Source organism: Mustela nigripes, chromosome 3, assembly GCF_022355385.1.
Source record: "Mustela nigripes isolate SB6536 chromosome 3, MUSNIG.SB6536, whole genome shotgun sequence".
NCBI lineage: Eukaryota > Metazoa > Chordata > Mammalia > Carnivora > Mustelidae > Mustela > Mustela nigripes.
In genome coordinates, this window is record NC_081559.1 from 102,662,753 (window position 1) to 102,690,355 (window position 27,603).

At 34.5% G+C, this 27,603-nt stretch overlaps 1 protein-coding gene across 4 annotated transcripts in view; it reads left to right on the top strand.

The window, feature by feature from the left end:
• The window catches only part of PTPN4 (protein tyrosine phosphatase non-receptor type 4), a 216,864-nt gene that overhangs the window by 134,055 nt on the left and 55,206 nt on the right, over window positions 1-27,603 (top strand). For all 4 annotated transcript variants that reach the window (XM_059394458.1, XM_059394460.1, XM_059394459.1 and 1 more), the window contains 3 exons: window positions 12,473-12,536; window positions 15,847-16,019; window positions 24,670-24,738. In XM_059394458.1, the coding sequence (XP_059250441.1) occupies window positions 12,473-12,536; window positions 15,847-16,019; window positions 24,670-24,738 (306 nt within the window). The remainder of the gene's footprint in view (window positions 1-12,472; window positions 12,537-15,846; window positions 16,020-24,669; window positions 24,739-27,603) is intronic.

A 27,603-nucleotide genomic window follows, 5' to 3' on the forward strand; every position in this document is an offset into this window, starting at 1 on the left:
ATTTCATTTATTTCTACTCTGATCTTTTTTATTATTTTCTTTCTTCTGCTAACTTTGAGCTTAACTTGTTCTTCTTTTTCTAGTTCCTTGAGGTGCAAAGTTAGGTTCTTCATTAGTGATCTAATTTCTTAATAGAGGAAACCCTAGAATAACATGGATTTGAACTGCATAGTTCACTTGTATGTGGATTTTTTTTTTTGTATGTGGATTTTTTTGATAAATATAGATAAATACAGTGCTGTAAACAGTATTTTCTCTTGGGATTCTCTTAACATTTTTTTTCTCTAGCTTACTTTATTATAAAAAATAGTATGTCTTCCATAGAACATACAAACAAAATATTTGTTGATTGATTATATATTATTGGTAAGGCTTTTGGTAGATAGTAGGCTACTAGTAATTAACATGGATGGTGCCTCTAACCTCCACATTGTTCGAGGGTTAACGGTATATGCATCTATTGCGGTAAAGGTCCCTCTCAGAACTGCTTTACAGCATTCATTCCATATATTTTGTTATTTTATGTTTTGTTTGTTTCAAGATATTCTTGGGGGTTACCTTTTTCATTTCTCCTTTGGCCCATTTGTAGTTCAGGAGTGTGTTGTTTAGTTCCTACTTGTATGTAGTTTTTCCACCTTTCCTCATATTGTTCATTGTTGATTGCGGTTTTCATAACATTGTGGTTGGAAAAAAAGATAGTTGGTTTGATTTCAGTCTTCTTAAATTAGCTAAGACTTGTTTTGTGTCCTACCATATGATCTATCCTTGAGAATGTTCTGTATGTACTTGAGAAGATCATGTGTATTCTGCTGCTGTTAGATTGAATGTTCTAGAGATGTCTTTTAGATCTATTTCATGTAATATATGGTTCAAGTCCATTGTTCCCTTATTGAATTTCTGTCTGGATGATCTTTCCATTTTTGAAAGTGGGTTATTAATGTCTCTTGCTATTACTGTATGTGTATTATTTCTCCATATCTGTTAGTATTTGTGTAATATGTTCCGGTGCTCTGATGTTGGGTGCATATATATTTAAAATTATTATATCTTCTTGATGAATTGATCCCTTTATCATTATATAGTGAATTATTGTGAATGACATTCCTTGTTTCTTGTTACTCTTTTAGGCTTGAAGTCTGTTTTGTGATATATATATATATATATATATATTTTGTCTTGGTTTTCCCTTGCATAGAGTATCTATCTCTCCCTCTCTCTCTCTCTCTATATATATATATTATATATATATATATTTTTTTTTTTGTCTTGGTTTTCCCTTGCATAGAGTATCTTTTTTCTATCCCTTCTTTTTGAGGTGATGTGCATTCTTAAAGCCGAAAAGAATCTCTTGAGGGACTCCTGTAGCTCAATTTTGTATTTTTATCTGTCAAGCCACTCTGCTTTTTCATGGGTGAATTCAATTCTTTCCATTTAAAGTAACCATTGATAGGTAAGAACTTTATATAAAATGTCATTTCATTTACTCCTTTCTAGTTTTCTTTTATTTCCATTGTTTTTTTCCCTCAGTTTCTGCATACCTTCATTTAATATAATTTTTATTTTTTATAAACATATATTTTTATCCCCAGGGGTACAGGTCTGTGAATCACCAGGTTTACACACTTCACAGCACTCACCAAAACACATACCCTCCCCAATGTCCATAATACCACCCCCTTCTCCCAAACCCCCTCCCCCCAGCAACCCTCAGTTTGTTTTGTGAGATTAAGAGTCACTTATGGTTTGTCTCCCTCCCAATCCCATCTTCTTTCATTTATTCTTCTCGTACCCACTTAAGCCCCCATGTTGCATCACCACTTCCTCATATCAGGGAGATCATATGATAGTTGTCTTTCTCCGCTTGACTTATTTCGCTAAGCATGATACGCTCTAGTTCCATCCATGTTGTCGCAAATGGCAAGATTTCATTTCTTTTGATGGCTGCATAGTATTCCATTGTGTATATATACCACATCTTCTTGATCCATTCATCTGTTGATGGACATCTAGGTTCTTTCCATAGTTTGGCTATTGTGGACATTGCTGCTATAAACATTCGAGTACACGTGCCCCTTTGGATCACTACGTTTGTATCTTTAGGGTAAATACCCAATAGTGCAATTGCTGGGTCATAGGGCAGTTCTATTTTCAACATTTTGAGGAACCTCCATGCTGTTTTCCAGAGTGGCTGCACCAGCTTGCATTCCCACCAACAGTGTAGGAGGGTTCCCCTTTCTCCGCATCCTCGCCAGCATCTGTCATTTCCTGACTTGTTGATTTTAGCCATTCTGACTGGTGTGAGGTGATATCTCATTGTGGTTTTGATTTGTATTTCCCTGATGCCGAGTGATATGGAGCACTTTTTCATGTGTCTGTTGGCCATCTGGATGTCTTCTTTGCAGAAATGTCTGTTCATGTCTTCTGCCCATTTCTTGATTGGATTATTTGTTCTTTGGGTGTTGAGTTTGCTAAGTTCTTTATAGATTCTGGACACTAGTCCTTTATCTGATATGTCATTTGCAAATATCTTCTCCCATTCTGTCAGTTGTCTTTTGATTTTGTTAACTGTTTACTTTGCTGTGCAAAAGCTTTTGATCTTGATGAAATCCCAATAGTTCATTTTTGCCCTTGCTTCCCTTGCCTTTGGCGTTGTTCCTAGGAAGATGTTGCTGCGGCTGAGGTCGAAGAGGTTGCTGCCTGTGTTCTCCTCAAGGATTTTGATGGATTCCTTTCGCACATTGAAGTCCTTCATCCATTTTGAGTCTATTTTCGTGTGTGGTGTAAGGAAATGGTCCAATTTCATTTTTCTGCATGTGGCTGTCCAATTTTCCCAGCACCATTTATTGAAGAGGCTGTCTTTTTTCCATTGGACATTCTTTCCTGCTTTGTCAAAGAGTAGTTGACCATAGAGTTGAGAGTCTATTTCTGGGCTCTCTATTCTGTTCCATTGATCTATGGTTCTGTTTTTGTGCCAGTACCATGCTGTCTTGATGATGACAGCTTTGTAATAGAGCTTGAAGTCCGGGATTGTGATGCCACCAACGTTGGCTTTCTTTTTCAATATCCCTTTAGCTATTCGAGGTCTTTTCTGGTTCCATATAAATTTTAGAATTATTTGTTCCATTTCTTTGAAAAAGATGGATGGTACTTTGATAGGAATTCTGCATACCTTCATTTAAATTAATTACTTTCTTTTTCCCTTTTCTGTCTTTTGTATATCTGTTTCCTCTCTCTTTGGCTTTTGTACATCTACTATAGGTTTTTGTTTTGTGATTACAGTGGAGTTTATCTTAGAAATAAAGTAGTTCATTTTAGGCTGGTAGCATCTTGTCTTCAAACACCCACAAAGCCTTCACCCTTTTACTATTCCCTTTTATATTAGTATTGTCAAAATGGAGCTTATGTTGTGCATGTTCTAAGTTTGACTATATTTTTCACCTTTCCAAGTGTATGGTGGACTTTTTGTATATTTTATGTCACTGATTAGCAACTTTTCAGCTTCAAGAACTCCTTTCACCAGCTTTAGAGTTGATGAACTCCCTCATCTTTTGTTTGTCTATGAAAGCCTTTATTTATCCATCATATCTGAAGGATAACTTGGCCAGATAAGGATTCTTGTCTGTCTCTGGCAGTTTTTATCTTTCAACCCTTTTAATACATCTTTCTACTCTGTCCGGGCCTGTAAGATTTCTTCTGAGAAATCCACTGAAAGCATAATGGGGACTCCTTTATAGGTTACATTCTTTTATTCCTGGCTGCCTTTAAGATTCTTTATTATTAATTTTTGACGGTTTCATTATAATATATCTAGGAGAGGGCCTTTTTGCATGCGATACTAGGGTGGTCTGTTAGTTCCATGGACTTCTGTGTCCACGTCTTTCCCTAGGTTTGGGATGTTCACTGTTATGTCTTTAAATAAACTCTCGGCCCTCTTCTCCCTCTTTTTTCCTTCTGGAACCCTGATTATTGTAGTATTTTTCTTTTTTGCTATAACCCTTGAGCTCATACTTTCAGTGTTTTCTTTGAATCGTTGTTCTATCTTCTGCTGAGAGCTTCTTGAATGATAAGTCATAAATATCCAAACTTGCATTACCATGTGAATATTTACTTAGATGATTGGGCCAGGATCCCAAAGCAAGTTTTGCAAAGTAAGGTTGAATCTCTTGGCCTCTTAGGTATGAAGGTTAAAACAAGATCTGAGTATTACTAAAAGGTTAAAAAAGGGGCGCCTGGGTGGCTCAGTCTTTAAGCATCTGCCTTTGGCTCAGGTCATGATCCCAGGGTCCGGGAATTGAGCCCCACATCAGGCTCCCTGCTCAGTGGGAAGCCTGCTTCTCCCTCTCCCACTCCCCCCACGTGTGTCCTCTTTCTCACTGTGTCTCTCTCTGTCAAATAAAATAAAATCTTAAAAAAATAAAAGGTTTAAAAAATGAGGCAAATTTATTTTCCTGGTATTGATTATACTAATGAAGCTTTGAGAACTCCCTTCTTCTAGGATTATATGACTTAGATAGAAGGAGAAAGGCAACATAGAAAGGAAAAATAAAAAATCATTACACTTAAAAAAAATATTTTTAGGGTTATTCCATAAGATCTTGAATCTTTAACATTTTTTCTTCTCAAATATTTCTTATAGTTTTGTTTGTTTATTTAATTTTTTTAAAAGATTTTGTTTTGGGAGAGGCAGTTTTAGATTCACAGTGAAATTCTGAAGAGTGTACAGAGATTTCCATATATCTCCTATCTCCACACATGCATAGCCTCCCCCTATTAACATCACTTATTATATTGGTATATTTTTTTACTAAGGATGAGCTTATATTGACACATCATAATCACCCTAAGTCCGTAGTTTACATTGGGGTTCACTCTTGGTATTGTACATTCTATGGATTTAGATAAATATATAATTATGTATGTATATCCATCATTATAATATATTACAGAATAATTTTTCTGCCTTAAGAATTCTCTGTACCCTGGGTAATTATCTCCCCCACTGACCTCTGTCACCCATTGTTCTCTTTTTCCATAGTTTTGCTTTTTTCAAAATGTTATGTAGTTGAAATCATGCATTTTGTAACCTTTTCAGATTGACTTCTTTTACTTAGTTATATGGAGTTAAGTTCCTTCCCCATCTTTTTATGACTTGATACATCATTTCTTTGTAGAGCTGAATAATTTTCATACACTTGGAAAGGTGAAATTATCTGGATGTACCACAGTTAATTCATGTACCTACCTACTGAAGGACATCTTGGTTGTTTTCAGATTTTGGCAGTTATTAGTAAAACTGCTGTTCATACTCATGTGCAGTCTTTTAAATGTATGTGTAAGTTCCTGTTTCCTTTGAGTAAATACCAAGGAGTATAATTGCTTCATGGTATGGTACAAGTATGAAGAAACTGACAAACTGTGTCCCAAAACAGCTATATCATTTTTCATTCCCATCAAAATGAATGAGAGCTCTTGTTGCTCCACATCCCTGCCAACATTTAATGTTGTTAGTGTTCTAGATTTTGGCCATTCTTTAGGTGCATGGTGGTATCTTACTGTTAAATTTGCATTTCCCTATTGACATGATGTGGAGTATCTTTTCCCATGCTTATTTGCTCTCTATATCTTCTGTACTGAGGTGTCTGTTAATGTCTTTGGCTAGTTTTTTATTGGGTTTTTAAATTTTTATTGAATTTTAGGAATTCTTTGTATATTTTGAATACTAGTGCTTTATCAGATGTGTCCTCTACAAATATTTTCTTCTAGTCTTGTCTTTTACTTTGCTTGATACTGTCTTTCACAGAGCAAAAATTACTGATTTTAATGAAATCCAGCTTATTTATTATTTCTTACATGGATCATGTTTTTGGTGTTCTGTCTAAAAAAGCATCATCATACATAGGTCATCTAAGTTTTTTCCTGTGTTATCTTCTAGGAGTTTTATATTTTGATTTTGCATTTAGGTCTCTGATCCATTTTTAGTTATTTTTTATGAAGGATGTAAGGTCTTTGTTTAGATTCATATTTGTGCTCTTGAATGTTGCGTTATTCCAGCACCATTTGTTGAAGATACTGTCTTTGCTCCATTGTATCGCTTTAGCACCTTTTTCAAAGATCACTTTAGGGCACACTGGGTAGCTGTCAATGAAGCATCTGCCTTTGGCTCAGATCATAATTCTGGGGTCCTGAGATCAAGCCCCACATCAGGCTCCTTGCTCAGCAGGGAGTCTGCTTCTCCCTCCCCCCTGGCCCTTCTCTCTCTGTCTCACTCATTCTCTCAAAAAAATAAATAAAATCTTTAAAAAAAAAAAAAAAAGATCACTTGAATGTATTTATGGGGGGGTAATTCCTGGGTTCTTTGTTCTGTTTCATTGATCTATTTTGTCTATTCTTGTACCAGTACCATAAGGTCTTAATTACTGTAACTTTAAAGTAAGTCTTGAGATTAGATGGTGTCAGTCTTCCAACTTTGATGTTCTTTTCCAGTATCATGTTGGCTACTGTGGGCCTTTTTCCTCTCCATATAAGCTTTAAAATTAGTTTGTCAATATCCACGAAATAATGGTGGGATTTTGATTGCGCTTACATTGAATCTGAAAATGGAAAGAATTGACATCTTCACAGTACTCATTCTTTCTATCCATAAACATGGAGGGTCTTCGAATTTATTTAGTTCTTTGATTTCATTCTTTGGATTTTTATAATTTTCTTCATATAGTTCTAATATGTATTTTTTATTTTTTTTAGAAGATTTTATTTATTTATTTGAGAGGGAGTGAGAGAGGGAGAGAGCACAAGCAGCGGGGAGCAGTAGAAGGAGAGGGAGAAGCAGACTTCCCACTGAACAGGTCCCAACTGGGGACTTGATCTCAGGGCCCTGAGATCACAACTTGAGCTGAAGACAGCTGTTTAACCAACTGAACCACCCAGGCACCCCTAATACATATTTTTTAGAACTATGTTTAAGTATTTCATAAATCTGTAATCATAAATTATAAATTGAGGGTGCTGATGTAAATGTTACTGTGTTTTTAATTTCAGATTCTACTTGTTCATTATTGACATATAGGAAGAAGTTTACTTTTTTATTAATCTTGTATCCTGTACCTTGCTAAAATTGCTTATTAATTCCAGGATTTCTTCATCAGTTCTCTTGGATCTTCTACATAAATGATCATGTCATCTGCGAACAAAGTTTTTTTGTTTTGTTTTGTTTTGTTTTTTTTAAGATTTTATTTATTTATTTGACAGAAAGAGATCACAAGTAGATGGAAAGGCAGGCAGAGAGAGAGAGAGGGAAGCAGGCTCCCTGCTGAGCAGAGAGCCCGATGTGGGACTTGATCCCAGGACCCTGAGATCATGACCTGAGCCAAAGGCAGTGGCTTAACCCACTGAGCCACCCAGGCGCCCTGCGAACAAATTTTTATGTCTTCCTTCCAGTCAGTATCTTTCATTCCCTTTTTGTGCCTTAATTGCATTAACATGGGATTCCCATATGATGTTGAAAGGGAATGGTGAACTGAAACATCCTTTCTTTACTTGATCTTACTAGGAAAACTTATAGTTTGCACCATTAGGTATAATGTTAACTGTAGGTGTTTTTTGGAAAGTCTTTTATCAAGTTGAGAAAGTTTCACTGTCTTCCTACTGCAGTGAGAGTTTTCATCATGAATCATTGTTAGATTTCATCAGATGCTTCTTCTGCATATATATCTATGTGATTTTTCTTTTTAAGTCTTTAAATGTGTCGGTTTATATTGATTTTTAAATTTTGAACCAGCCATGCATTCCTGGAATATGTCCCACTTGGTTTTGGTTTATAATTCTTTTTATACATATTTGTTGAATTTGGTTGCTAATATTTTGAGGATTTTGAATCTTTGAGTATGAGAGAGATTGTTCTCTAGTTTTCTTGTAATGTCTTTGTCTGGTTTGGGTATTAAGATAATGCTAACTTCATAGGATGACTTTAGTAGTATTCCTTCCTTCTGTAGAGAATTGGTATAGTTTCTTAATTGCTTGGTCATTCACTAGTGAACACATCTGGGCCTGGTGCTTTCTTTTTTTAATGATTGCTCATTGTTAATTAAATTTCTTTAATATATACAGGTCTATTCAGATCACGTATTTCTTTCTTTGTGAGTTTTGGGAGATCATCTGTTTCGAAGAATTGGCCCATTGCATTGAGATTATCAAACTTCTGGGCATAGACTTACTCATGGAGTTCTTTTATTATGCTTTTAATTGTATTGATGTCCACTTTCATTTCTGATATTAGTAATTTTTAATTTTTCGAAAAAATACCTTTTGGGTTCATTGATAACTCTCTATTGGTCTTCTGTTTTCAATTTCATTGATTCCTGCTCTACGATTTTTCTTTTATTTTTTTCTTTAGATTTAATCTGCTCCCCCTTTAAAAATATTTTATTTATTTATTTATTTATTTATTTATTTATTTGAGCGGGAAAGAAAGAGTGAGTGTGGAAGCAGGGATGAGGGGCAGAGGAAGGAGAGAATCCTCAAGCTAACTCCCCAATAAGTGCAGAGCTGGATGCTGGGATCAGGACCGGAGTCAGCCGCTCAACTAACTGAGCCACCCAGGCACCCCTCTACTCTTCTTTTTTTTAAAGTGGAAAGTTAGATTAGTGATTCTTTTTGTCTTTCTTCTTCACTTACATATGCATTTAGTGTCCTAAAGTTCCTTCTAAGCTCTGCCTTTGCCAGGTTTCACATATTTGATGGATTGTGTTTTCATTTTCATTTAGTTCAAATAATTTTTCATTTCTCTTGAGATTTATTGGCTCCTGTTTTATTTATAGGTGCGTTATTTAATCTCCAGGCATTTTAGGATTCTAGTAGTTCTTTTGTTACAGATTTCTAGATTAATTTGCTGTGCTTTGAAAGGAGGTATTGTGTGATTTCTGTTCTTTGACATTTGTTAAGGTATGTTTTATGGCTGAGAATATGATCTGTCTTGGTTAATGTTTCAGATGAGCTTGAGAAAAATGTATATTTCCATATTGTAAGAAGTAATCTGTAAAGGTCAGTTATATCCATTTGATAGTATTGTTGAGTTCAGCTATGTCCTTAATGATTTTCTGTGTGCTGAATTTGTCCATTTCAGATAAAGGGGTGTTGAAGTCTCCATCTATGATAGTGTATTCATGTAGTTCTATCAGTTTTTGCCTCTTGTTGTTAGGTTCATATTCATTAAGATTTTGTAATGTCTTCTAGGAGAATTTACCCCTTTGTCATTGTGGAATGCCCTACTTTATCCTTAATTACTATTTGCTTTGAAGTCTTGCTTTTTGTAAATATTAGAGCTGCTCTTTTTTTCTTTCATTCTTGCTTTTTTGAGATATAATTGATATATAACAGAATATTCATTTCAGGTATACAGTAATGATTCAATATTTGTATATATTGCGCAATGATTATCACTGTGTATTTGGTCAGTATTCATCACTACACCATTACAATTCTTTTTCCTTGTGATGAGACTCTTAAGATCTGTCTTAGTAACTTTTAAATATATAATACAGTATTATTTAACTTTAATCACAGTGATATACATTACATCCCTAGTACTCCTGCTTTTTTTAAACTAGTTTTAGCATGGTATATTTTTATACATTTGTTTGCATTTAACCTATCTATGTTTTTATATTTAAACAAAATATGTTGTGTCTTGTGTTTGGAGCCACTCTGACAATGTGTCTTTTAATTGTTAAATTTAGCCCATTGACATTTTAAAGGATTTTTGATATATTTGTATTAGTATCTGCCTTATTTGTTACTGTTTTCTATTTATTGCCCTTGTTCTTTTGTTTCCATTTTTGTGCTTCACTCGTTTTCCTGCCATTCTTGTTTTAATTGAGCATTTTATATGGTTTCATTCTCTCTTTTTCTAGCTTATTAGTTTTACTACTTTTATTTGTTTTTAGTGGTTGTTCTAGAGTTTGCAATTATATTTACATTAGTCTAAGTCTATTTTGAAATAATAGTATGCTAATTCCTTCCTCCTGTCCCTTGTATCATTGCTTTCAATCATTTCACTTATACATAAACATATATAAGTATATAATTGTGTATATATGATATGTACACAAACATACATAATTGTATACATTTTTGCTTTTATTATTTCAAACAAACTTATATGTTAGATCAGTTAAGAATAAGAAAAATCTAATTTTTATTTTACCATCACTTAGTTCTTCTTCAGTGTTTTTGCTTTCTTTATATAGATTCAAGTTTCTGGCCTATATAATTTTTTTTCTCTTTTAACATTTCTTGCAAGGCAGGTCTCGTTCCAACAAATTCCCCCAATTTTTGAGAATTTTTTTTTCATTCATTCTTGAAGGATAATTTCACAGAATATGAAATTTGGGGGTGATGGTTTTTTTCTCTCAACACTTTACCCACTCTGCTCTCTTCCTGCTTCATGATTTCTGAGAAGTTGGACTTAACTCTTCTTACCTTTCTTCCTCTGTAGGTAAGATGTTTTTTCCTCTGACTTCTTTCAAGATGTTTCTCTTTATTTTTAATTTTCTGTAATGTAAAACTGTGATATACCTAGGTATGGTTTTTAAGGCATTTATCCTGCTTGTGTTCTCTAAGCTTCCTTCGTCTGTGGTTTGGCATTTGATGTTAATTTGGGAAAGTTCCTTAGTCATTTTTGTTTCAAACATTTCTTCTGTTACTTTCTTTTCTCCTTCCAGTATTTCTATTACCATATGTTACTGTATGTCACATCTTTTGTAGTTGTCCCACAATTCTTGAGTAGTCTGTTCGGTTCTTCTCTAGTCTTTGTTCTCTTTGCTTTTGGGGCTTTTGGGATTTTATTGATATATCTTCTGCCTTAGAGATTATTTCCTCAGCTGTGTCCAGTGTACTAATAAGGTCATGAAAAGTATTGTTTCGGGACACCTGGGTGGCTCAGTTGGTTAAGCAGCTGCCTTCGGCTCAGGTCATGATCCCAGCGTCCTGGGATCAAGTCCCACATAGGGCTCCTTGCTCAGCAGGGAGCCTGCTTCTCCCTCTGCCTCTGCCTGCCATTCTGTCTGCCTGTGCTCGCTCTCCCCCCCCCCTCTGATAAATAAATAAAATCTTAAAAAAAAGAAAAGAAAAGTATTGTTTCTGTGATAGTGTTTTTTACCCATAGCATTTGGCGGGGGCTGTCTTTCTAATGAAACCTAATGATTTTCATCTCTGTGTTTACATTGTCCATCTGTTCTTACATCCTTTTTACTTTATCCATTAGTGCGCTTAGCGTATTAATCATAGGTGTTTTAAGTTACCAGTCTGATCATTCCAACATCTCTTTCGTGTCTGATTCTGCTTTGTCTCTTCACATCGTGTTTTTACCTTTTGGTATGCCTTGTAATTTTTCGATAGCCAGACATGATTTTCCAGTGAAAGGAAGTGCTATAAATAGGCTCTTAGTAATGTTGTTGTGAGGTGTAGGGGGATGGCAAGTGTTCTGTATCCTGTGATTACCTCTCAGTGTTTCAGAGAGCCGTTGCCTCTAGACTGTGAACTTCACAAGTGTTTCTCTGTTTTTTTCCTTCCCTGCTAGGTGGGATAGGATGGCATGAGTGAGCTAATTAGGCTTCCCCAAGTTGCTTAAACTCTGGTAGTACCCGAGCAGGTGAGGATTTGGCTAACTAGTTTCCCCTGAAGGCAGACCTTATTAAGAACAGAGTGCTCTAGTATATTTCAAGATCGTTCTTTTTCCCCCTTCCCTTCCCTTGCTGGAAACTCAAGGGTATTTTTCTCTGAATCTGATTGGACTCCTAGAGGTAAATTTCGCAATATTGTAGGAGGTCTCCCCTCCCCTGTAACTGAGTCCCTCTGGAGTTTTTCACTCTTGAATTTGTCCACATGGAGCCTCCAGCAGTTCTTAAATTACAGTTCGGGTTCCTCTGGCTCTGGTTCCTCTGGCAGTTTCTGTTCGGTGAGTCTGTGCTCTGGTAAGCTGCAATTCTCTGTCTTCACCTGTTAGACTCTCAAATCTTGGGAGCAGCAAGCAGTCCTGTGCCTCCCCTCTCTCATGAATCCAAGAGACGTTGATTTCTGAACCTGTTGAGCTTTTTACTTATTACAGTGGAGTGGTGATTTCTAAACTCCTTACAGAACCAGAAAACTGCTTGTAGTTTTGGTATCTCTTATTAGTATATCTTGACATTTTAATTTGTTACATGTATTTTTATGTATTTCTCTAGATATAAAATTGAGAAAGGCATAGTTCACAGCAATTATTCTGATAAAACTTTCCTTAGTTGAGTATATAAATTCTAATTCTTTTCATGAAGCACCAAAGTCTTTAGATTTCTTAGGTAATGTGTGTATATATGATTGAATGTTTAGGGGTTACTGAATATACAGTTAAAAGATTATTTTTTGCATTATTAAGCTAGTGTTTTTATTTTTATTCAGTATTTTAAATAATCCAATTCATTCTCTTTTTATCCAGGTTGAAGATTGTAAAAATTTCATTTAAGTGCAAACAGTTTTTTATTCAACTTAGAAAAGAAGTGGTGAGTAGTGCTCTAATAATTATTCATATAAATGAATATACTTACAAATATTTGTATAAATATAAATAACAAACATGAATAATATTTATATAAATGAAACCTTTTTTAAATACATATATATATAAATGAAGTCTTAAGAAATGAAGTCATTCATGGCCAAACTTTTAGTATGAGTGAAAGTGTTATTAATATTGTTGATAACTGTGTAGGAGTTAGTTAATTCACATTTTATGTGAATTATGTTTATTTCCACACTGTCACTGCAGTCCTGATTTAAAATTCTTTTATATATCCATTTTGCTCTCTTTTGAACTTTGAAACTGATCTCCATCGTCATGTTGTCAGTTGCCAGGGTCTATTCATGAGGGTGATAACCAAGAATTTTATATGTACACACACACACCCCACATTGAGTTATTGTGAAAATACGGTTTTGGAAAGAACTTGACCTTGTTAATGATTTTACCTATTTAATCAAAATTTAAATAATTTATCCTTAAATTATTTCTTACAAATATTAACAAATTAATGCAAATTACAAGATGGTAGTGTGTGCATGTATGTGTAAAATGTATTTGAAACCTTAAAAATATTTGGGTCAGCTGCATTTTATCAGAATAATGATCTAAAGTGCCTGATTTATTATTTATACTCAAAAATATAAAAGTTTTTTTCTATAGTTTTATTGAATTACACAGAAAAGTATACAAATATTAAGGATGGTGTTTTTGGTAAGTATGTAATGAATAAATACTGTTAATATGTAGAACATTACCACCACCTTGGTATTATTGCTACTGGAGCTGATGCCCCTTTGTCTTATTAACCTTCCTGTGAGGTAAATACTATTCTCATTTGTATCACCATGGATTAGTTTGCTTATTTTTAACTTTAAAAAATAAAATCTAACCATAACACTGTGAAATCATCCATATTTTTGCACAAAACAATAGTTTTCCTATTGCTGCTTGGTATTATATGGAATGAATATACCATAAGTTATTCATTCTTATGTTTGTGGACAATTTTGGCATTTCCCTGTTACGGCTATTATGACTAATGCTGCTAATGAAAATTTTTGTACATGTTTCAAAACATCTGGGTACTAGTGAACAAATACTTTAAATTATTATATTGGTATAATGCAATGTAGAAGTGAATTTTTCTAATTTTTTTCCTATTAACACTATTATTATTAGCAATAATAGTTGTGGTATTTAATATTTATTGAGGTCTTAATGTGTGATAATTGCACAGCTGTTTTCATATCATTTAATCCTCACAACTATTCTTCAAGGTTGTATATCATTAAGAATATGTTTAGCCACAGATAACATCAACAAAAGTCATCTAACAACTGATTAAAGAGTGTATATAGTCATAGTCTACAGAATGTTGCCTTGTTAATGTTTCTCTCTGAAATACCTATTTTTAAATAAGCAAACTTTATACAGACTACTTATCTTTCAATACAGTATTTTGTATCTATTGTGTACAAAATGTGGGGGTGCTTTTTGTTGCAAATTTGTTACAAATTGTCCAAATACGATTAGTAGAAAGTCAGAATCACACAGAATTTTTGAACTATGCGAAGTGTCAAAAAAACATGTATGATTCTTAGATCTACTCTTCTGAGAAGCATTACTGCAAACTGCTCTTTGTAAGATCTCCTCTATCATTTTGCATTATTTATGGAGTGTGGTACAATATGTAAACTATTAGTTAGAGCCTATAAAGCCAGTTAAGCATAATTAAGAATTCTTTGGTAATCAAGAAGTAGTATTTTAAGCATATTATCTTCTCACATAGTAGTTTAATGTTTATACATGGGCATCTTACTGTATTTTAGCTACGAAAATATCTTCATATCTTTTGATAGGCAAACATTTAACAGGACATAAAAATAAAACTAACTTTAAAAGAAAAGATCAATAACTTGGACTGTGTTAAAATTAAAACTGACATCATTAAGGGAGTGAAGTAGCACAGAATATGTATATCATATACACACAAGCGCACACACACCACACCGTTGGTGATATATCCAACCCAATCCAAAAATATGCTACTGATTCGAACATAAACTTCAGAAATGAGGTCTTCCACAAGGCCAGTAACCTGAGAAGATGTGGAACCTCATTAGTCATCAGGGAAATGTTAATTATAACCAAAATGTGATACTTCTACACATTCACCAGATTAATGAAAATATTGATAAGCAAGTGGCTGGTGACTGTGTGGAGGATATACCGCTGGAGGGAGGGAGTATATATTGATCTATTTTGGAAAACTCTTGGGCATTATCGACTGAAGATGAACACAAATATCTTATAATCCAGCAATAGAAATGCACATGCATAACAGTATCTTTATATCCTCAAACTGGAAACATCAAATGTCTATCAATAACAAATGGATAAATAAACTGGTATACGCATATGGTAGAATGTTACATAGAATGAAAATGACTTTCACAACCGTATGGATGAATATAGAAGCATAATACAAAAGAAATCAGACGTAAAGACATGTATGTATGATTCCATGTATATAAAGTTCAACAGCTATAAATAATCTATTGTGATAAAAGTCAGAAGAGTGATTACCTTTGAAAAGATAATCCTGTAGAAAGGAAGCACAAATAGTACTTCAGAGTTGCTGGTAATAATCCATTTCTTGTTCTGGTTGGGTATTAAATGGTTGCATTCATTGTGTGAAAACCAGAGCTATATACTTAAAACCTGTGTGCCTTACTATATATAATTTACTTCAGTGAATTCAATTCCATTGAAATAGTAATTTGTGCCAAACTTTTAGAGAAAAATTAAAGAAATGATTCTGTTATGTTGCCACATACCTTTAAAGTTGAGTTGCATTATAGTGTTCAGAAGTACTGAATGAATATTCCTATGTACTGACAATCTAGATAGGTTTATGAATTTTAAAATATTTTTAATAGGTGTGATAGTGTATCTTAAAGTTTAGTTCATGGGCCAGGGTTATATTTTGAAATAGAATTATAGCTAGAAAGTTTTGAAAACAGATATATATTGGTCTTTAACTTATTTCTGATTGTGTTCTAAAATAAAAGTCCTAAGAGTCGTAATATTACAGAATGAGGTGAGATCCACATTTTGCTAACCTTTACGTTTATTTTACTGCTGTTTTATTAGATAAGCAAATAAAAGTATTGTGCTATAAGGATTAGCTGTTTGTAAGGCTAGAATATTTATCTGCAGAAAGTAAACTAAATGGAACATTAGATCCTGATGTCTTCCTGGTATTCTCTGCATTTTGTCGTTTATTACAGCATGAATCTAGAGAAACGTTATTGGGATTTAATATGGTGAATTACAGAGCATGCAAAAACTTGTGGAAAGCATGTGTAGAACATCACACATTCTTCCGTTTGGACAGACCACTTCCACCTCAAAAGAATTTTTTTGCACATTATTTTACATTAGGTTCAAAATTTCGGTACTGGTGAGTATTGCTTGTGCATTAATGCTTTGTTACTGGATTTTTCTTCACTTTAAAGGCCTGTTGTAATCAATCATACTATGTGTATAATTCATACACACCTACTGAGTCAAAATCTCTGGAGCGTGGACACTGTATATATAGATCAGTAAAAAGTTCTAAAGGTTATTGTGATCCAACCAGATGGAGAAACCTTTTCCATTGACCGTATTTCTAACAAGATAACATTATTTTCTAAAGTAAATCAATCATACCTAATTATTTACATTCTAGACATGTTATGAATTCCATAGTGTCTTTGTTAAATATTTATATGAAAATTTTTCTTTGTTCTAAGACATCTTTATTTGTAAAAGCAAAAATATCTTCTGCATGAGCATATAATTGCCAGTTTCCCTCACTATCCAAAAGTAGAATGTTCCTGTTAAACCTTTTGTAAGTCAAATGGCATAAAGAAGCCATTACCATTAGTTTATATGGAAAAATTATTTAGCACTTCCAGACCCCAAGAATGACCTCTCATAGTTTTTTTTTCTTACACCTTAGGACACATCTTACCAACAAATGCACAAAATAAATGGAGATAAAGCACAGATGATCAAAGACACAGTTCAAATATGTGGCTTTGGTGGCTTAATGCTGAGATGCTGAGTGTGCTTCATTGGAAAGATCTTGGTGGGGTACTCTCATGCCGTGTGCACAGCCTCTACAGTGGCTTGCTACAAAACAAATGCTGAATGCTTTTTTCTCCCTGTTTTTTGTAAAAGCAAAGTGGCATAACACAAACTTTGAAAAAGTGGGGAATAATTATACTTTGCTTTTTATGTATGAGTTTGTTAAACCCTTTTGTTATAAGGAGTTCAGGCACCTATTATGCAAAACTCACATTTAGTCATTGAATATTAACCCCAGATTCCTTTTCCTAAAACTTTATTTATTCTTGATAGCTTTTATTTTTCCTGAAGGAAACAGTCTTTGAGGGATAATTCTAAATTTGGAGAAGTTCTGATTAATTTTGCCTCTGGAGTTCTTAAAAGACCCATGAAAGCTAGTTTTTAAGTGCAACCTGGTAAAAAATTACATAGCAAAGTCATTCATAATCTTTTATTAAAACAAATGCTATCCATTTCTGTTTCTGCTTCAAAAAGATTTTCCATCTTCAGTAAATAAAACCTTTTATCATTATGTGTTAGATTAATTCATGTTTTATATTCATGTGGAAATATTGAGAATGCCCCAGAAATCTCAAACATTTATAAATGCCCAATTTGTAATTTCAGAAAAAATAACAGCATAAAACTTTTAAATATACTCTTAAGCGACACTTAAACAGAATTAGGAAACTTTAATCACAGAAATGGCACAGCAGGTTCTTAAGTGGTGTCATATTTAACTCTTCTGTACCTTTCCTAAAAGCAATTTTGAGAAAAGTAAGGTGATGGTACTTGTAAATTTAAAAATAAATAGACTGATGGGGCATCTGGGTGGCTCAGTCCATTGAACGTCTGACTCTTAATCCCATTTTAGGTCTTGATCTCAGGGTCATGAGTTCAAGCCTCACACTTCCGCTCCATGCTTGGTTTGGAGCCGACTTGGATGGGTGGATGGATGGGTAGATGGATGGATGGACGGACTGAGAAAACAAGTATTGTATCATTGGTGAAAGTGAAGAAAAAAATTTTTAAAGCTTTGTCTAAATCTCGGGAGGGGCAGAAGAAATCTCCATTGAGAAAATAGTGTAGTAGTCCCTCAATAAACTTAATTATTGATTAAATGACCATCAGGGTTATTATCTAAGGACTACACTTTTCTTTAGCAGAATTCTTCCTTCCCTCTGTCCTTGAAAATACAACATACCATAAAGGTATACACACCATATCTCCTAGGCAACAGAAATGCATAGAGTATAGTAACCTGCCTTTGACTGTAATTCAGATTGGTGTCAGATACAATGAGAAAAAAATAAAAGATTTTACCCAATCTGTACCACAGCAAACAAAATCTAATCAAAATGACAAGAACAATAGACAGTTAAAGAAACCAGTTTGGGAGAAAAATCACTGAAAGAGGATGTAATTTCAACCACAGATGTTAATAAAAACAAACTAAAGATCAATCTAAGAAAAAAAAATATTGGCAGGGTGAGGAGCAATATCTGCCATTCAGGCTGTTACTGCTCTTGGAATATGTGCCTCATAGTGGCAAATTTTATATTTTTAAACAGCTTTATTAAGGTCTAATTGGTATACAGTAAGCTACCATGTTTAGCATCTAAAGTTTGATGTTTGTAGATTTATTTACATCCCTGAATCCATCACCATAATCAAGATAGCAAGCGTATCTTCCCCCATTTTTCCTTCATGTTCCTCTGTAACCTCTTTCTTCTACCCTTCTTTGTCCCCGCAGCCACGATCTGCTTTCTGTCTCTATAAATTGGCTTGCATTTTAAAGGATTTTATAGAAATTGAAACGTATATATTACGTACTCTTTTTAGTCCAGCCTCTTTGACTCATCATAATTATTCTGATGAAATTCATCTGTGTTCTTGTCTGTATTGGTAGTTCGTTTCTTTTTATTGTGGAGTATTACTCCACTGTATAGCTATATTACAATATGTTAATCCATTCACTTACTTATGGATATGAAGTGACCGTTTCCCCATTTGGGTTGTTTCCAGGTTTGAGCTATTAAAAATAAAGCTGCTGTGGCCATTCATGTAGAAGTATTTATATGGTTTAACTTCCCTTGGTTAAATACCTATGAGTGCAGTGGCTAGATTACAAGAAACTGCCAGTCATTTTTTCAAGGCTGTTTTTACCATTTTATGTACCCACCAGCTGTGAGAGTTCCATTACATTTTCATCAAGCCTGTTGTTACCTCTTCTGTAGAATACACAATTTTGGTGAAATTTAGTTTACCATTGTATTCTTTCATGGATCTTTCTTTTGGCATCATATCTAAGAAATCTTTGCCTAACCCAAGGCTGAAAAGATTTATTCCTCTGTTTTCTTTTAAGACTTCTATAGTTTTAGTTCTTACACTTAGCAATCTGATCCATTTGGAAATAATTTTTGTATATGTTTTAAAATATAAACAAAAATAGATAAAGTTCATTTTTTTGCATATGGATAGACAGTTGTTCCAGCACCATTTTTTGAAGGATTGCCCTTTCTTTTTCCACTGAATTGCCTTTACCCCTTTGTTGAATATCCGTTTTCAATATTTGTGTGGACTTATTTTTGGATTCATTTGTAAATCTTAAAATATAGTAGTATTAGTGCTCCAACTTTTTTCTTTTTGAAAGTTGTTTCAAATGTTTTAGTTCCTTTGCATTTTCATCTGAACTTTAGAACCAGCTGATCAGTTTCTACAAAAAAGACTTCTTGGGGGAGGCGCCTGGGTGGCTCAGTCAGTTAAGTGTCTAACTCTTGATTTCAGGTCAGGTCCTAATCTTCAGGTTGTGGGATGGAGCCCCACATTGGCTTTGCACAGAGCAATGGAGCCTGCTTGAAATTCTCTTTCCCTTTACCCTCTACCTACCACCTCCACCTCCCGGCTCATGCACTTTCTCTCTCTCTCTTTCTTAAAAAACAAACAAACAAAAAACCATGTCTTGGATTTTAATTGGGATTGTGCTGAAACTATAGATCAATTTCAAGAGAATTGACATCTTAAAAATATTGAGTTTTCAAACTCATGAAACATGATACATCTTTTATTTATTTAAGTTATCTTTTACTATTCTCAGTTTATCAGTGTACAGGTCTTTCACAAGTTTACAAGTTTCACAGGTCCATGCTAAATTTATCCTTAATTTCTTAAGGTCTTTTTCAATTTTAATTTCATATTGTTCACTATTAAGCAGAAATGCAGTTGATCTTTTTAATGTTGATCTGATTTCAGTAGTAAGGCATTGCTTACCTCACTTTTCCTAGGAGCTTTTTTGTAGCTTCCAACAGATTTTCTATGTAGAGAATAAAGACAGTTTCAATTCTTCCTCTCCATTCTGATCCTTTTGGTTTCTTTTCTTTCCTTATTCCCCCAGCTAAAACCTCCAGTACAGTGCTGAATAGAAGTGGTGAGAATAAATATCCTGGTCTTTTCCTTTCTTGGGGGGTGGGGGGGGGAAGATATTCAGTCTTTTGCTACTAAGTGTGGTATTAGTTGTAGGCCCTTCATAGATGTTGTATACAATGCTTGTTGAGGAAGTTCCCTCGATATTTCAATTGCTGGAAGTTTTTGTTAGAATACTGGTTTTTGTCAAATGCTTTTTCTGCAACTATTACAAAGATGATATGGTTTTTCTTTTTAATTTGTTTGTATGATAAATTACATTGAGTTTCAAGTGCTAACCCTACCCCACATTCCTAGGATAAACCCCATTTGGTCATAATTTTTTATCTTTTTTTTATCCTGTTCTATTCAGTTTGCCAAATTTTTGTTTAGAAATTTTACATCTATGTTCATGAAGGATACTGCTCTGTAGTTTTCTTTTCTTGTAATATCAGTGTCAGGTTTTGGTGTCAAGGTAATTTCAGCTTCAATGAATGAGTTGGGAAGTGTTGCCTCATTTTCAGTTTTCTAGGAAAGTTTCTGTAGTAGTGATATTATTTCCTTTTAAAATGTTTGGCAGGGGGCACCTGGGTGGCTCAGTTGGTTAAGCGTCTGCCTTCAACTCAGGTCATGATCTCAGGGTCCTGGGTTGGAGCCCCGTGTTGGGCTCCCTGCTTACTAGGGAATCTGCTTCTCCCTCTTCTTCTGCCCCTCCCCATGCTCGTGCTCTCTCTCACGCTCACTCTTTCTGTCTCAAGTAAATAATATCTTAAAAAAATATATGTTTGGCACAATTTACCAATTAATCTATCTATGGCAGAAGTTTTGTTTATAGGAAGCTTTTGAGCAACACATTCAAATTCTTTCATAGATATAAAGCAGTTCAGGTTTTCTTCTTCTCAGTGAGCTTTGCAGTTCATGTTTTTCAAGGAATTTATCTCTTTCCTCTAAGTTAACGAATTTTTTGGCATAAAGTTTATGGTATTCTATTTTATTATAATGTGAGCCACTCTTTGTCTGCCACGTCCTAAAGAAAAAAAGCAACTGAAAAATACTAAACTTAACTGCATTTCAAGTCTAAAGCCAATAAACATTATCAAATATACAAAACCTCAGAGAATAGAACATCTCTGAGCCCATCTGGGGGAAATTTTTTTTTTTTTTTAAATGTTTAGGTGACCTCTGTACCCAATGTGGGGCTCTGACTCACAACCCTGAGAACAAGAGTCACAAGCTTTACTGACTGAACCAGCCAGGCATCCAGAAAAGAACTTCTTTAAGAAAATTAAGTCATCCAAGAGATAAGTCAGCATGACTCAAAAAGAATCTTAGGGGCACCTGGGTGGCTCAGTGGGTTAAGCTTCTGCCTTTGTCTCAGGTCATGGGATCAAGCCCCACATCGGGCTCTCTGCCTAGCAGGGAGCCTGCTTCCCCCTTTTTCTCTCTGCCTGCTCTCTCTGCCTATTTGTGATCTCTCTCTCTCTCTCTCTGTCAAATAAATAAATAAAATCTTTAAAAAAAAAAAGAATCTTGGAAAAGAACTAAGAATGAAGGTTAGGTCATTTAAACATAGAACTAATCCTTGACAACTATCAGAATTATGACTATAGAAAATTAAAATGCTATAAACTTTGATAAAGTAAAAATAACAATATAATAAAATGAGGAAGCAAGGGACTAGTGGAAGTATGAGAATCCATATTAACAAAGATTAAATATTTATAACACCAACTCCTTAAGGTTTTCCTAATCTTTCTTTCTTTATGTGTGAATGGCAGTATTCTTTTAGTTCAAGGGAAATAAGTTTAATACTGTTTTCATTAAAAGTGGGATATTTAGCATAATCATTGTATTAATAGAATTATGTCCCTATTTTTAGCATTTTTTATGTATATAGATATCATTCTAAATGATTTTTACCTGCTGATAATGGAGATTATTTCTTAGGGATAAGACTCTGACTATAAATAAAATCTTAAAAAAAAAGGGCGCCTGGGTGGCTCAGTGGGTTAAGCCGCTGCCTTCGGCTCAGGTCATGATCTCAGGGTCCTGGGATCGAGTCCCGCATCGGGCTCTCTGCTCAGCAGGGAGCCTGCTTCCTCCTCTCTCTCTGCCTGCCTCTCTGCCTGCTTGTGATTTCTCTCTGTCAAATAAATAAAATCTTTAAAAAAAAAAAAAAAGACTGACTAAATTTGGCGGGTTTATTTTTATTATTTTCTTTTTTTAATTTGGGATTTTAAAAAATATTTTTTTTTTTGCTCCTCTGTATTGCTGAAATTACTTATAATGAACCTGTGTTCTTCTACCAGTTGTCATTTTCTCATTGTCCTAAAAATAAGTATCTTACTATCAGAATTTGGTGTTTTTAGATTATGGTACAGTTTTGTGTTTTGTTCTAATAATAGTAATATTAAACCCCTAAAGAACAATATTATGGATAATAGGAAATATAAACCTCTAATGCTCCCCCATATTTCAATTCTGCATTTATGTTTTTGTTACAAAAGTCAACTTGTTAATGCCTTTTTAGCCTTTTGAGTAATAGTTTCCCATTTGAATCCTCTTCACTGTAAGTTATCAGTCAGACACATAGGAAGTCCTTTTCATTTTTCAAATAAAAGCAGTTTGAGGGACTCAGTTACAAAGGTATTAGAGAGGCTAGCAAAACAAAAAGGGAGAAGAAGGAGAGTTTTAGAGAAGTAAACAGGAAAAATGGATCATGCTTAAGGCTCAGAAACTTGTGTTACATCTAGGCTGGAATCCGTAAGCCTAGAATTGCTACTTTACTATTAGAGCCATTGCCACAGTCGGTTCTGGATCTGCCCAAGAGGTGCTGCTTTGATCAGGGATGGTACATAACATGTATGTGCTGTCTCTCCCAGCATCCTGTTCCCACTCTTGTTACAGCAGTCACCAGTGTCTGCCAGTCTTCTGCTTTTGACTCCCTCTACTTTCTGATCACCCATTAGAGAAAATGTAAAACCTAATAGAAAACCAACTCACAAAGCAACCTAGAAAATAGTTTGTTGACTAGTAAGCCTACAAAACTTAGCCAAGCACAGGAGGAGGATTGAGGCCTATGACAGCTCAGTTAACATTAAATTAAATTAGTGTATATAAATAAACCATGTACGTTTATCGTTGTAAAAGTTAAATTTTATGTTTGTAGTCCTTACATACTTTTAAAACATCCAAAACATCTTTTAGTCATCAAAATGGTTGATAATACTGTAATTGAGGTAGGAATGGCAGTATGACAAATGTTTATCTGGACATGGTCTTATCCCTAATGGGTATGCATTAAATAAATATTTTTTCCTTTATAATAAGCAATGGTTAAAAATACTAGAACTTTTTTAAGACTTAAAATGTTGATACGTTATTTAGACTGAGAGATGGAATTTCATATATCAGAGAATTTATTAATTGCTCCATCAACCTACTGAAATACAAACCTTTATTACCTCTCTTCCAAAACATCCAGTGGATTAAAGTTGTTCTAAAGTGGAAATGCAAAACAATAGTGAACCTCAATTTGTTACCTTGCTCACAATTGCAAGTATACTTTATCCTTTTTTAATTTTTTTTCAGTGTTCCAAAATTCATTGTTTATGCATCACACTCAGTGCTCCATGCAATATGTGCCTTCCTTAATACCCAATACTTTATCCTACTTACAGGAAATATATTTTCTTAAGAAACTTCAGTGTACCTAAGTTTAAAAATCATGGTTAGGTTTCTGACTTTTCCATTAAAACTTGAACAGATAGACCATTCTGTTTACATGAATATATACTTATCCACAGAAGATGTTATTAAAATTGCTTACTTTGCTTTAGAAACCTATATTTGGGGAGGGGGAGAAAGAAACATATATTTGGCTTTTTTTATATGAACTAGGTATCTACATATGTAAATAGTTATATTTGATATATTGGACATTTATCTATTCACACTTAAATAATGTGATGTGTCAAGTAGCAAATTCTCCGAAAACCAAGTTTTTAGTAACAGATTTGGTCTGAACACATTGGTTTACCACAGAGGAGGCTCAGTTTCCACTCATAAACTATGTGCTTGCTACACGGATTGGCTTCAGTTTGCAACCATATTTCTGTCCTTCCTGTATACAAGAGTCTGGAGTTGCCAATGTCTGGACAAGGAAGGATTTGAGGATATAACCAGTCTTCATATCTGTTATCATTATCAGTAGATAAGAAAGAAAAGTCCAAGGAAAGAGTAAGAATCTTTAGGATTCTTCCTGTTTCAGGTCCTTCATCAAGGAGTAGTAGAGACACTAACTAAACCACAGACCCAACATATAGTGTGAGGGTGATAGTCATTTTCAACTAACAGAGTATCTGAAAATGGAGTGTCTATGGAATACATTGTTGTTCACTAATGGTGGAGCTGTAAATAAGCTTCATCCATTCAGGTAGAACTGGAATTTAGTCCAGTCTTTTCTTCTTATCCTCTGCCACCTTTTCTCTGCTAGAAATTTGTTTCTTATGAAGTTGTAATATAATCATGTGTGTGTTGTTATTTTATCTTAGTGTTCTCTTTAAAATATTATTATTGTGCATGTTTATGTATTTCAGTGGGAGAACTGAAGTCCAGTCAGTTCAGTATGGCAAAGAAAAAGCAAATAAAGACAGGGTATTTGCAAGGTAAGCCACCTCTTCTATTTCAGTGTCTAAATTGCTTGTAAAAGATAAAAATTACTAAAAACACTTTTTCCAATGTGATTACAGAATTATCACATGATCCTTTATTTAATTAAGTAATAAGTTATGTTAAAGGAGTAATGATTTGTCTAATTTATTCATTCCCTTTTTTTTGTTGTTTTTTTACATGAGTAAAATTAACCCTGTGCCAAGCATTATAGTTCTGACCAGCCTAAATCAAGTATTTTATTATTAATGTAACATTTTGTTAGAAAGTCGATTTCGTGCACATTTTTAAACATTTTTGAAAATTTTTGAAAAACATAATGATTAATTTCATATATTATTCAGTCCATTTCCATTTCTTTAAATCACATTGTTAAGAAATAAATTTATTTTTTTGGGTACCACTTAGTTATCTTTGTATTTTTAGGAGCTGTTTATAACCAGTTTGTTTTTTAATGAGTGAAATGACAGTCAGGTTTGTGTTTTAGAAAACAGGTTTAAGAGCCCTTGATGGAGAATGGGTTAGAAGTAAGGACTCAGCACTATAAAACCAATTAAAGGTTATTGCAGTAACCCAAGTGAAAAAGAAGTGAAAAATTCAAGTGAATTAAAACAGTAGTGATGAAATGGAGACTAGGGAACAAATTTGGGGAACATTTTGTAGGTAGAACTAGAAGAAATTGTTAATCAATTAGAGGGAAGTGTGTTGGAGACAGGAGTATATGGAAAGGCCATCATATTTGAGTGATATAAGGTGGACAAGGGGCTATAGAAAGAGAACAGATTTGTATTGGAAAAAGGAGTTAAACTGGCACAGGTCTAGTTTGAGATGTGCGAGCTACATTCTCATAGAATTATCCAATAAATGAAAGGAGGAAGAATGACCAGATTGGTGGCAGCAAATAATTATCAAAGACGTACTTTACTGGGAATATAGTGAATATAGTGAAGAACAAAATACACAGCTTAGTTTTATGGAGCTTAAATTCTAATTGGTACAGCAGATACCTGATGTAAGTAAAGGATTAAGCCAGCACAAGACGTGGAGCTGGAGCCCACTTGTCATGTTAGAGGAAGGCCAGCCAGTAATGGACCAGAAAGAGCAAGGCAGGCCTAGAGAAGGTGATTAGAGAGGAAGGTAGGCAGCAGCCAGAACTTGTATGACCCCATGTAAGATAATGGTAAGGACTTTGGATTTAAGGGCTGAGATCCCCCACTGGAAAGGATATGAACTGACTAGCATTTTTAACAATCTGGCAGACTTGTCGTGTTTTACAGCGACAAACTGAAATATTTACAAATACCATGATTTCTAGGATTTGCTTCAGAATCAGTGAAGTGAAAGAGTTTGAGTAAATGGTAGGGAGACAACAAGATTGACTGTGATGATGATTGTTGCGCCTGGGTCCTGAGTGCAGTGTTTATTTATTGAACTACTTTCTGTACTTCTGTTAATGTTTGAAATGTTCCATAATAAACATATGGGAGTGTGGAGTGACAGTTGGAATCACTCTAGCTGCTGTGATGGAGTCAGCTGTATGGGGATGTGAGTGGACAGAAGATAGTCAGTGAACCGAATAGTGGCTTACATGAATTTTGTATTTATCTGTGCCAGGCAGTTTTTGTGTATGATTTCACAATCCCCATAATTCAGTGTGGTAAATTCCATTACAGGTGAGAAAACTGAGCACTGCACATTTGAATAATTTAACTGAGATAGTAAGGGATGTAGCAGGATTCTCCCACAGGCCTCCCAGTTCTTACCCACACTTTTAACCTTTACAGAATATTTCTTGTTGTTCTGCATGAAATAGGTGAATGCTTGGCTGCTTTCCTTTCTCAGAACTGTGGGAGATGACCTCCTTTATCATCTTTCTCTCCCACTAGCTTGTAGGCTCCATGAGGGCGGGAGTTTTGTCTGTTTTATTCACTGAACTAGCTCCAGCTCTTGTAGTAATGTGTGTAGTATGGTAGATGTGTTTTAAATGAAGCAGTGTTTTTTCAGTGGAAATGGCTTAGAGGATAAGTCCTTAAATTAAAAAATTCAGGATGCCTGGGTGGCTGAGTGGGTTAAGCCTCTGCCTTCGGCTCAGGTCATGATCTCAGGGTCCTGGGATCGAGTCCCGAATCGGGCTCTCTGCTCGGCAGGGAGCCTGCTTCCACCCTTCTCTCTCTCTGCCTACTTGTGGTCTTTGTCAAATAAATAAAATCTTTAAAAATTTAAAAATTCATCTGCTTGGTGTCTACTGCCATTGGAGGCATAAGAATTTTAATTATTTTTAATTCTAGAATTTTGCTTTTGCTTTTTTTTTTAAACTTCTTTTTTTTAAGATTTTATTTCTTTATTTGACAGAGAGAGAAATCACAAGTAGGCAGAGAGGCAGGTGGAGGGGGTGGGGGGAGCAGGCTCCCCACCGAGCAGAGAGTACAATGCGGGCCAATCTCAGGACCCTGAGATCATGACCTGAACCAAAGGCAGAGGCTTAACCCACTGAGCCACCCAGGCGCCCCGAATTTTGCTTTTGATTTTACTTTAATTTTGCTCTTAGTCTTCATCAAAAAGACCTTCCTATTTTGTGTTTCTTGAGTAAAAGGAATTTATTTTCTTCTTTTCTCTCTCCAAAAATATAAATTGCTTTATTGTTTGTTCTACTTATATAAGTGATACTTCCTTATTTTTTTAAAATTCCAGCATACCAATACTTATGTGGCAGGGAAGATAACCATAATCACAAAAAATGTTCTCTCAGGTGGAGACTAGTAAATTGCACTCAGGCCATTCTGACCCCTGTGATTTCCCCAAATGTGGGAAACTCAACTGGGTTCAAGGTTTCCCCTGTTTAAAAAAAAAGAAAGAAAGAG